The 12,808-nt window shown below is 39.1% G+C and overlaps 1 protein-coding gene across 3 annotated transcripts in view; it reads right to left on the bottom strand.

The window, feature by feature from the left end:
* fkbp16 (FKBP prolyl isomerase 16) overlaps positions 1-12,808 on the bottom strand; it is a 52,297-nt gene that overhangs the window by 1,841 nt on the left and 37,648 nt on the right. For 2 of the 3 annotated variants that reach the window (XM_036149955.1, XM_036149950.1), the window contains exons 5-8: positions 5,780-5,997; positions 3,397-3,578; positions 3,110-3,187; positions 381-518 (exon numbers count right to left, since the gene is read on the bottom strand). In XM_036149955.1, coding sequence (XP_036005848.1) covers positions 381-518; positions 3,110-3,187; positions 3,397-3,578; positions 5,780-5,997 — 616 coding nt within the window. The remainder of the gene's footprint in view (positions 1-380; positions 519-3,109; positions 3,188-3,396; positions 3,579-5,779; positions 5,998-12,808) is intronic. The other variant, XM_036149960.1, reaches the window with a different exon arrangement.

The raw sequence follows: 12,808 nt of genomic DNA on the forward strand, positions 1-12,808 counted from the left end.
TCTTCCATGATGTCAAACCAGAGAGCAGTGTGTGCGAGATGTTACACGAACATGTATCCCTTCAATTAACTTAAATGTGGTTAATTAATAAATAAAAAGCTTACAAAGATCACTGTCCTGGAAATCCAGGACAGTGGATTAGTAAAAAGAAAAAAAAAAAAAAAAAAAACATTCTGGTATTTAGCCAATTTTTTAAAATGTGGTAATCCTAACTAACCTTAAACAGAAAAGTTTGTGTCTCCATTGCTTTGACCCACTTATAATAACAGTGTCATAAGGGAGGTGGGGCTTAGTGCCCATCTTCAGCAGTCATCTGGTGAGAGGCATCTTCTTACTCAGTGTATGTAAACATCTGGTTTCTACTGTATGAAACAGCTTACTGATGACTTTTTCTTAGATGGAATGAGGAATGGTGTGATATCATCTCCAAGCACCTTTGCCGGTTTGACTCTCCACTGCTGCATATCTTTGCCTCCTGATTGCCTTTTGACAAGTTTGGATAATTCTGCGTGGATTGCCTGAGTATGAAGAAGAAAATATATCTTTAAGAATGCTTTCAGATGATGTGTTTATGAAGTGTAAAGCTGGACAAACAAGTTTAAAAACAATTGCAGGGTTCCTACGGTCTTCAAGTGTCTAGAATTAGATTCTTGTCAAGAGTGGAATGAAGAAAATTGAGTATGAAAAGATTTTTGACCTTGCAGACTTTACTCCTAATTGAACTAGCTAAAGCAAAAAATGATGATTAAAAAAAAGCTTTTTGCTTTATGAGTCAATGTGGTCCAGTGTCTTTGCTGGCCTCATCAAATGTTACCTTTTCTCAAACTCTTTGTTTTTGTATTACTTTTTTAGCTTCTGGATCCTTTTGGATCAGAATATTAAGTTGGACATGAGGTTGTTAAACTGCAAAAAATAAAAATGCATTACATCAAAACAAAAAACAAATGGAAAGCATCACCAATCACAGACTATACTTTAAAGAATCCATATTTAGTGAAAGAAAATATTGTCCAGATTTGACAATTATAAATGTTGGATTAGAGCATTTCTGAAGAATTTCTGAAACAAACAGGAAATAGAAACCAGATAGGAAAATATTTTGGAGTAAAATGTCCAAAATCTAGAAAAAGTTTGTAATTGTGGAAAGATACATTTTTTGGGCCCCCTGAATCTTATCTTTTGGAAAAGCAAATGTTATTACACTTTTATCCTAGATATTCATGAAAAATAAATGAGCTACATCTTTTGTCAATAAGATTACGGATTTTAGTTTCTTTTAAAGAAGGAGGGGTTAAAAAGAAGAAAAACAAACTGATAAAAATGCTCTTACTTTCTTCGAGAGCAGTAAAACCAGCTTATCTCCTTGACTGCTCTGCTTAAGGCTGCATTTACCAAAGCAGCAGATGTGTTCAACTTGTATGAACAAGCCAAGGCACATTGGTAAAGGTGGCACCCTGCCCTGTCTGTCGGGTCACTGTAACACGGGCAGCAGGGTTTTGTAAACAGCTGATGGAAACTTCTCCTTACACGCCCAGCCACTACAAATTAGATTTATGCTCTGTAAATTCTAGGATTTGATGTGGAAAGAAATCTCTATAATACAGCAAAATAAGTTTTGTAGCATAAATTCATGACTGAAACAGTTTTTCTTAAAAAAAAAAAATTTGAATAGACAGCATGGGACTTTGGAATGACAATAACTAGCTCATGAAAGGAGTGCGTTTTGCCTGAACCTCTTTGAAGAGTCAGGCTCATTGTATAAACCACAGATTAAAGTATTTATCAAGTTTTTACAGAATTCAGTTGGGGCCTCTTCAGGACAATGTGTCTTCACTGAAGTTAAATTAACCAGTTACTTAGATTAAAATTAATCTAAGGAATAAACCACACAGCATATAGCAAAAATAATTTGTGCTCCTCATTTGGATTTTTTCCCCCTCAGTCCTGCTAAATGAAATTTGTCTAGAATACCTAAAGCTATGTGACCCTGAAAAAAGGAGCCATTAAGGATTGTTTTCTTTATTCTTTGTTAATACTCTAGAAAATGTGCTTAGTTAAATTAAGAAAACACACACACACACATACATAAATGCATATCTATCTATCTATATCTATCTATCTATCTATCTATCTATCTATCTATCTATCTATCTATCTATATATATATATATATATATATATATACATTCAACATATCCATATTAAACAAAATAATTGGCCAAAGTTTTTAGAAGATGCTGAAGGGCCTATAGAGTTACATACGGCTCTTCAGCTGCAGACATGTGGGATAGACCAACGGTAAGTGTTTACAAGTAAAACGGAAGGAAAAGGTTACATGGGTTTCACAAATCTTGGCCCATATGCAGTGTGCTGCATAGGATTAAAGACTAACACTGCGTGTCAGCCTGAACACACCATCTCTGTGTGAAATAGTGGTAGCATCATGCTGTGGAGGACAGAGCGAAGAGGAAGATGGAGGTTGCTACATATACCACAAACGTGGAAGAAAACCTGTTGAATGGTGCTGACCCTGAAGCAAAGGTTCACCTTCCAGCAGGACAACAACCCTAAACATGCAGCCAAAACTACTGTGGAATGGTTTAGATACAAGCACATTCATGTGTTGGAATGGTCTTGTCAAAGTCCAGGGGGGTAATCCAAAACTGCTCCACAAACTGGACTGAGATCTTTGCCAAAGAAGACTGAGCAAACATTTCTGCTTCCAGATGTGGACAGCTGATCTGCTCAGAAGGATTCACAGCTGGAAATGTATTGAAAGTAGATTATATAAAGTATTGACTCAATTTTATTTGAAAAAAAAAAAAAAGCTGTATAATTTTCCTTCCACATTACAATAAACGTCTACTTGGTGTTGGCGTCAGAAAGTCCCAATAAAATAAATTGATGTCAATTGTAAACATAAAAATGTTAAAGGTGTCTTAAAAAGTTTTGCAAGGTACTCTGGTTATACCTACATTTGAATTTCTATTGACTTCAGGGAAATTCGGGGCCTCTGATCGTTGTGGAGGTGCAGTATTGTGTGTGTGAATAATTTACAGGCAGGTTTGGGGGAGAAAAAAACAAACTTATTTCAGCCACATGATCTCACCTTGGTGGTCGGCTCCAGTTTCAAGGCCTGTTTTAGCACCTCCATGGCCTCATCGTATACGCCCTTATCTGACAGCAGCTGAAAGAAATAAGAAGAGCTGCAGCGTGAGCTCGGCTGTCGTAGCCGTAAATCCAACTCAGCTGGAATTCACATACCGACACCACTTCTCTCGAAAATAATAAAATCCAATTCCAAATTAAACAGATTGCTCTTCCTTCAAATAATTCAGCTAAGGCAGATCAGGTGAGATGCTTTATGGCATCTCTCACCGATTACACGACGCTAACCTTTCCGGCCCTGAAAAGGGCCTTGACGTTGTCCGGCTGGAGGGTCAGGACGTCCCGGCTGGTGTGCAGCGCCTCGTCGAACTGCTCCAGCTTGAGCTGAGCAGCGGCCAGGTTGTTCAGACACTTCACCCGGTATTCCCGCACCTCTTCCTCCTCCTCCTTCATGCCGACATCGTTGCCGTCTGCAAAGAGACAGGCGCATAGCTCACTCGCATGCCCTCCTGCACTTGAGACGGGATTGATTTAATTTTATTATTAAAAAAAAGGGAGGAGAAAATGGAGCTGCATAAATCATCTTGGTAGGGGAAGGGTTGTTCTTTTTTGAAATTCTTATTAAAGGAATGAATCTGAAGGTGAAATTCCCGGTGGGTGTCATTATGCAGCTGATTCATGCTCCGCTTTTTAATTTGGCTAGATGTGATATTTCTCCTCCTGCATAGTTTTGCCACCAGACCCAAAACATGTCTGGCTGAATGAGGTATTGACCAAAGCAACGAGGGCTTATTAGCACCCAGGAATTTTACTCAATGTACATGTACATGTTGGGTGACAAAAAAAAAAAAAAAATCAAGCATCACAGGAACAGCATCTCTGCGCCATGTTTAACCACGAGGTTGATTTTAGCTGCTTGTTCTTTAAAGTGTTGGTTTTTGTGTTTGTTTTTCTGAGGGATGTTTTTTTTTGGGGGGGGGGGGGGACTAGAAGAACTAAAAGAACATTTTGAATATCACTTGGATTTTCCTTTTGTTGTATCATATTCAAAATATTTGGTATATATGTTGCTTTATTTCTGGTGTTTTTTCACCAAAAGGACATAAGTTGTAAGCATTAAAAGAAAACATATGGCGCGATCAAATAAAAAAAAACGTCTGATGCAATGATCCCTGAAATATAAGTGATTACCTAAAGTATGAAAATCGAAGAACCTCCCCTCAGTTTTTCTATACAGAATTTAATAGCATCTTATTCTTTGTATTCTTATTTTTTAGAGGTCTGATTATGAAGGATTTTCATTTCAAATGAAAGACTGTGTTCTACATGATAATGCTGCTGGGGTTGCTATTACGGCTAAGGACAAATAGTTCAGGTCTGAACTCCAAACATTCAGCAAGAACATTTTTTTTCTTTCTTTTTTTGGCAAAAAAGACTGTATTAACGTAATGAGAAAATGTTTATTTCAGTCACTAGAAACTTGAAACTAGACATGGATTTGAGGTGGAAGACTTCAGAGCTCAGTCTGTCAATATAAAAAAATAAAAACCGGCCATGGCTGTCCACCTAAACTGGCTGACTGGGTAAGAAGAGCATCAATCAGAGAATCAGCTGAGAAGCCCATGGTAACTCTGGAGGAGCTGCAAAAACCAACAGCTCAGGTGAGAAAATCTGTTGATAGGTTAGTTGCACACAGTGCAAATGTAGACCTTAAAGAAAAGGGACAAGAGGAAATCTGTTGTTGAAAGAAAGCGATAAGGCGTCCCATTTGATGTTCAACTTCAGCCTCTGCGTTTACAAAGTGGACAGAGTCATAAGACAAAAGAATTGGTGATGTAATAGTTACGGAGTGCGTTTTCAAAATAGTAGGGATTAAGGAAGCAAACAAATGCACGCCACACTTTTCAGATCTGTATTTGCAAGAAAAAGGGAAAATTATGTAAGATTTTCCTTCAGCTTCACAATTATGCACTACTTTGTGTTGGTCTATCATACAGAATCCCAGTGAAACACACAAAAAAATAGCTGTAGTCAAAAGTCTGGAAAAGTTTGAGTGATGAATACTATTGCATAACACCTCAGCCAGGGTTTTTGGCAGCATGCAAACTTTAAAAAAAAACATCTTTTTACCTAATTAAATAAAGTTGAGTGAATCTAAGGTTTGTGTTGTTGTACTTGAAGTTAGATTTAAATCCTTTTAACTTCTGACAGAACCTTAAATGATCTTCAGCGGGAAGAATGAATATCTTGGCCTTTCTCCTGCTTCATCTTCTTCTCGTTGACTACATTATCTGGATGATGTGGACAAACTCCTCTTTTCATTGCCACGTTGGATTCTCTCAGCGGGCTGCCGTTATTGGCTCATTATGAGGCAATCCATGCTCTTCTCTTCATCTTCTTCTTCAGCCGCATCTCCACCTCGGGCTTTCTCTGCCTCGTCGATGATTAAAGTGATTAAGGAGGTGGAAATGGTGGGAAAGTTGATTGGCTTTGATCGTGCAAAAGTATTAAGCGAAAGCGTTTACGCCAGACGGACGCGGCCCCGCATGGAGACGCTGCGATTAGCGTGGGATGGCGGAGCCCTCCATTCAGGTGCTGTGTTATACCTGTTCACATGTCCCTGTTCTGGCCAGCAGTATGGAAAGGTGTCCCACGATTAAATCGGCGTTACCTTTGCTGCGTGTGGTCAGCACCTCCAGAGCCACGCAATAAGCTCTGGCAGCCAGGCCGTACTCCTCTCTCTGGAAGTGAACGTTTCCCCGCTCTCTCTTCTGGTTGCCGATGCGGATGCGGTCAGCGATGGGCAGCGTCAACGGGTCTGGTTTGTCTCTGATGTCCAGAAGCTGCAATTGGTAGAGTAATGGAGCCCACGCAGGGATGTCAGGCTCTCTGCCCAAAAAAAGAAGCAGATAGACGCGATCAATAGCAGGGCACATTTTCCTTTTTTTCTTTTTTTTTTTTTTACAAAGTTCCAGACTGTTATCAGGCTCTCGTTAGATTTTCTGCATGGTTTCTCTAAAGGAGCCATAAATGTTTGTACAGTGGTTTTCCTGTATCACGTGTGCGTCACAGAGACCACGCATGATTATCCTTCTTAGCTCTTCCCTGATTTCCTAATGAATGCATTTTCTCACACTGTTTCTGGGAGATCATGAGCACATTCTTTGTTTCCATTTAGAGTTTAGAAGGGGGACAAGGCTGGGCTAACATGGAGCAGATAAAATGAATAGAATAGCATCCAAAGTGTGATGGTGAAGTGCTGCCTTTGGGGCTAACTTGGGGTTTGCGTGGTTGTCTTTTAAACCACATGTACGCTTTGATTTTCTCTTTCTGCTGAACCGTCTCCTGACCAAGGCCTTCTGTGCCTCCATTTGTTTCATGTTTCCTGCGTAAAGCATTTGACTGAGCTGTTGCTGTCAATGACTCTGTGTACTTTTTGTTTTTGGTTGCCAGAAATGTTCACCTCAAGGGTTAATCCAATAGCTATATAAAAGATAAGACCAGTTCATGTCCGGAATTTTTTAACTAATGTTAAAAAAAGTTTTAATTTAAAAAAAAAAAAGGACCGTTGGACAGAATTTTTATTTTTATATAATTACATTTTTTCTATACTTATTAAGACCTGGATATCACAAAAAACTGCATTTTATATTTTTCGACTGCGTTCGGTTCCCTTAAATATTATCAGAGAGTGCCTGAGATGACCAGACTTAGAAAAAACTCCTGTAAAAAAAAAAAAAATCCACTGATGTGAAAGAAAAATGGTTCAGGGTTTTCAGAATGTTTAAAAATAAAAAAACATCCTGAAAGTCTAGCCAACCGTTTGTTTTCAGCCCCTCTTGAGATTCCTGGAACCATCTTTTGCTGCAAGTACAGCAGCAAATTTTTAGGAGTTTTGTTCCCTTCCAGCATTGCACTTCTATTAACCAACACTTCCACCCATCCTTCTTAATAGTTATATGAGATGGAGAGCTTCTGTGAACATTTCATGCCCCAGACTTTTACTTTGATACCGGTTTGGTCTTTAACTGGGCCATTGTAATGCATTAAATCAAAGATCTAAATCCAAATGTTACTGTGTTTCGTTCCATTGAGATGTGGAGGTAAACAAAATGTATGATTGTTCTGTTTTTTAAGTAGTTACTTACTAGAGATTAGTTATTTGTGCTTCTCACAGCTCCTCTGCTCCACAGGTGGCCATGTTGAGTCTTAGCTGCTGGTACAATGGACCAAACCATTGCACTGGCGATGGCAGGCGGTGGAGGTTTAAAGTATAAATGTACAGTTTTTGCCTAGATGAATGGCGGATTTCCTCTTTTGCGGTTTTATTTTTATATATATCAAAATAAAGGTTGCTGTAAAAGTTTGTGGGGGTGCCTGGAGACCCATCCCCCCACCCACCCCCTTTGGCTTCCTCCTATGCTCTGGCCCAGTCTCAAGTCTTTTTTAGACTCTTAACGTGTTTTTTTTTTTTTTTGTTCAGGATATTCCTGTAACTATTTTCCTCTATGTTCCAAACTACTCTGACCAGCTTCTCTGTCTCAAACAGCATAACGTTCCCACCATCAGGTTCCACCGTGTTAGATGGTGTGTTCACAACATAACCCCTGACTTTTCTGGCGTGCTTCCGGGTCTTTCTGCTGCAGATTTTTCTCAGTTATGTTCAGTAAAAACCTGCTATTCTGTTATATCTGTGCTTATGCTGAGATTAATTCACACACTGTAGGTTAGTTCTAAAGGGAACTGATTGGACTGGTTATAGAGTAATGGAGACCAATACAAATGTCTGCCACACTTTTCAGATTTTCTTGAAACAATTTTGAAATCATGAATCTGTTTCTTCTCCTTTCTAATCCATGCTCTTCTCTGTGATGGTTTGTCACCTAAAATCACAATGTTTGTGGTGACAAAATGTGAAAAAAAGTTCAACAAGAATCAACACAATTTTTAAGTTAAGGAGTGTCTGTGATGAATACAGGCGATGACTGTAAACGTAGACTTTCCAAAAGAGGCATGTTCTCACTATGCAATCAATGTCACTGGGATAGAGTGCATGAGTAAGACAATGATGCAGTATTGTGTTTTTACAGCATTTAAAGAATGGAGCATAAAGCCGCTGACTTTTCTTAGCATTGCTTTTCATTCATATTGATGCACACACCCTCAGTATAAAGACTAGGTTGTGTAAAGTGACAGTATAAAACCTCTGTTATGTATTTTGAACAAACCGAGAAACAATAATTGCCATGGTGCTTGCTGATACTGTATTTATTGCTGCTTTTAGACACGAGATGCAGCTCTCTGTACAGATTAAACTTAACTGGATCCAGCAGACCCCTAAACACCCCAACAATAACACCTTCAAAGACGTCCCAGCTACATCGGCTCATTTAAGCAGGCAAGAATTTGAAACTCATATGAACCCACTGACTTCAGCTCACTCAAGAGTCACTCTGAAAGAAAGTTAATTCAGTGTTCAATCATCTGGCTCCTGTGCGCTCATGGCTCACAATGGTCCATTATCAGTTCCTCTGAGGAGGTCCTGACTCCAGAGTTGTAACAGAGGGAGGTAATACAGAGACTCACGGATTTGGAAGGAGAATGCAGTTCATAATATTACTTAAAAACATAAAATCAAAAGATCAAATTTAACAAAAGAAAAGAAATGCTAACAAAAGGTTAAGTGAAAACAGCAGACGTCTAAAATTACGTCAGACTTCGGGGAAGTTCAGCTTCCTGCTGGCAGTTTCCTGACAGTGATAGCGCTAGAAGCCATGTCAAGTTATGAATCATGCAAACTGGTTGTGCCACTGACACAGTTATGTTACTGCAACACAACTGATTGTATACACAGTCGGTGTGCTGCTGTGTTAGCAGGCGGTGTCAGGTTACCCTTTCACCTCTCTCCTCTGGAGGACTCGCCCTGTATCACACACAGCAAACAGAGGGGTGTGAAGTTGGCAGCCGAGCTGAGGCCTCAGAAACCTGAGCCCCGGCGCTATTGTCACCACTAGCGGTTCTGAAATGTCTTCGATCTGGCTGGTAAAAACAAAAGTCTGTTCACTTTGACCTTCGATTTTTTCTTTTTAAAGACTTTTAAACTAGATAAATTCACGAAGACTAAATACATGCCATACTGTTTGCACTCTGCAATGGTAATATCTCTATGCAGGCCTCAAACATTTAAGACATCCACCTCTCTTGTGAATGTTTTCTGTTTTGCTGGCATTAGAGTAATTGTGAAATGACTACCTACTGTTTTTTTTTTTCACAACATATGAACAATGTTTAAGCGATCCTACTTTCTGCTACTCTTATCAGAAACAAAAAAATTGGATTGTTCAATTTTGTATGCATTGCAAGTGTTCAGCAAATAAGCAACCACAGTGGCAGTGTACTGAATGCCAGGCCATTTGTTGAATGATTTTAGATTAAATCGGATTATCTTTATTCACCTGTCAACATGACACTAATAAAAGTAAAAAAAAAAAAAAAAAAAAAAAATCAAAAAGTCACTAAATTAAACTTCCATGATTTATTTTATAGTGTAATCCTTTGAATTGAGTCAAATATATTCCTCAGAAAAAAATGCAATGACATAAGTCATTTCCTGCTTTAAACTATTCCTTGGTATTCATACCTTTTGCCTTGTTTCTCAGCTCTCTCTCCAGCCTTAGTCTCCTTAGTCTTAGAGAACGTTCGCCAACGTTCTCTAAGAAACATCTGAGGCCCTCACAGACCAGTTCGATTTAGACAGAGGTGGACTCTGTTTACTGATAAATCAACCTACGAATGAAATTTATTACAGTAGATTTTATTGAGGGCCGAACATTGAAATTTGTAGTTGCAGTGTGACAAAATTTGTGAATCCTTTAGCAAGACACGTGCACATTTGGATCGCAAGAAAAACAAAAACAAAATGGCAAATCAGACAAAAAAAGCAACCAATATGATGGGTGCTTTGCATTATTCTCACTCTGAAAATAACAATCCTGGTAAAAGATCATTTGCCTATGTCTTAATTGTTTGCCCAGAAGCAATAATGTATATTACTTTAAACCAAACAGTTTAAGGGGCATTAAAAAATAAATAAAATAAAAATAATTCTTTACTATTTTATTTCCAACAAATGGTAATTTTAGATTTAAATTATTTAGTCCCCGACAACATAGTTGACTGTCATTTAAGTCGTTTCTGTCTTTTAGCTCCAGGTTTTTGGCAGAGTGTGAATGCGCCAACCTGGTGTTCTGCATGTGTTATATCAAATGATTATTTTTCTTTTCTTTGTGCAGACATCTGCACTAGGCACAAACTCTCATGAAGGCATCGAGACATGTGTACAGCGTGTAATGAATTCCTTTTCTGCTCCAATGCTGTCAAACAAGAGCAGCTAAAAAGGCTGTACATTGTATATGTTTATCCAGTCTTACACTGCAGCTGCACAGCAAACACCTTTGTGTGCGCATAGTATAGCATAAATAGAGATATGTTATTACACATAGCATTATAGATGTCTTTAATATACAGGGATTGCATGTGGCAAGGAGCAACTTCTGTCTTAATCATTCTCAAAGCTCCGTGTCTGTGTTTATTGCCATTCATCAGCTTTTAGGCAATAGTTCAGTTGTGCACTTGCAACAAAGCAAACACAGCAAGCTGGTAGACCTGCATTGTCTGGAAATGTCGCTCCGTCCCAAAGGTGTGAGTGTACATGTTTATTTAGGAACAAATGTGTTGCTGCTGTAAAACACTGTATGAACTGTTTGGTAATAGCAAATGTATCTTTGTAGATTCAGCCGCAACTTTTACCTGATGATTTTATGCTTGTGGTTTTCAACTTGTGGCTTAAAAAGTAGATATATTAAGGGATACAAAATGAAAATAATCCTATTTTACATGCCTGATGGATTCCCAACCTCCCAACAAAACTTTCTGAACCTGGATTCCCATCCTCTGCTCTTAACAAGATCATCTGAAATGGATCAATGTCAGGTTGTCTGCATCACACAAAAAAAAAAATGTTGCTGCTATAGATGTTGAATTTTTGTGCCCCACTGAATTTATCATGCCAGAGCCGCCACTGCTAGGCCTCAATCCAACAGAGCATTTTTATGATGTGGTAGAAGAGGAGATGGATATCGTGAATATGCAGCCTACTGTTCTGCAGCCACTGTGTGTTGCTATCATGTCTATATGGACCTCTAAAATCTCTAGGGAATGTTTCTGACAGCTAATTGAATCTATGCCGTGAAGAATTAATGCAGTTCAGAAGGCAAAAGGGGTCAAGCCCTGTCTAAAAAGGACTAACCCAATAAAGCAGCTACTATGATTGATTCAGTTAAAATAGTTAATTTATTTTATTTTTTTATTCTGCATCATCGCTGAACTTAGGGGTTGCTTTAAACTATAAAGCATTTAAATCTATATATGTGTGTTTATACAAGCAATACTAATACTGGCTTTTCAAAGGCTGAAAAATGTTTTGTTTTGCAAACAGCTCCAGTGACACCCCTCACTCATCACGACATTAACTATTGATTAGTTTCCAGCAGACAAATTATCCACTTTGTTGCTTCTGACTCACATAGACTGAGGCCCATTATTTGAGGGGTGATGACTCATTGATATTGCTGCTTAAGTGCGAGAAGTGCTAACTGCAGTGAATGTGCCACAGCGATGCACTGAATACTAAATGGTAAACAATAGAAATTCAGGAAGGAATTCAGAATGGGTCTGTGGCTTCCCGGACCACGCACCAAAGAGCCAAAGGTTCCCCAGATTGCTCCCCGGACGCTGTAAGCTGTCCCAGCTCACTGACGGATCGGTTAAATGCAAAAGACAAATTTTGTTTGAGTGTACAACTGCAATGACAAATCAAAATGTCTTTTAAATATTAATGTGAAAAGTACAGCTTTAAACGACATAGCTAAGAGGTACTACAAAAGCTTTCCTGGCCATCGCTACATTGGTCTCCCGACTTCTTTGGGTGTGTCCAAATTCCGGGGCTGCATCCTTTGAAGGCTGAATTATGTCACTGCGATGCGCCGAAGGCTGTCCAAATATGAAGGTAGCCTGGCCAGCCAGACAGAATAGGGCATTTCTTAAATGACCAAACCCCAGAAATCAACTCCAGTTCCCCAGATGGTCGGACAAGCAAATTACAAACCGAGAAATTGCAAAAGTTTGTAACACTAATTATTTTGGAAGATGAGGAGCTTCATTTCAACAAGCTTCATTCGAGAAGCACAGCGTCGAACAACTGAGAAGTTGGTTGAAATGTTGAAGCCTGAAAGTTGGTGGAAAGAAAGCTGTATTTGTGGAAAGGTAAGGTTTTCTTTTGCCAGAGGTACGGTTGGGCTGTGTAATAGCTAACACGTTCCAGCATTATGTGAGCTAGGCCTAGACAAGCCCTTTTCAGTGTTCTCCCGAACAAAAATATAAATCTACACATTCCACCTAATGTCAATCAGCTCCGTGGATTCACTGCGCTGGTTCTCCAGTTTGTGTATCTATGACTTCTGTTGTGCCAAACGAGTTATCCCACCAGAATCTGTGTCCCCCATGTCGGGACCGCGCATTCAGCAGGGAGAGTGAATCCAGTCTGTTCCGTCTCATTTCCAACCATCTACACGTGATTCCACATATTTGAAGGATTGGCTAATCCTATCCCATGATTCATTTCAGGTTGAAGACAATTGTT

Source organism: Fundulus heteroclitus, chromosome 2 (genome assembly GCF_011125445.2).
Source record: "Fundulus heteroclitus isolate FHET01 chromosome 2, MU-UCD_Fhet_4.1, whole genome shotgun sequence".
NCBI classification, from domain to species: Eukaryota; Metazoa; Chordata; class Actinopteri; order Cyprinodontiformes; family Fundulidae; genus Fundulus; species Fundulus heteroclitus.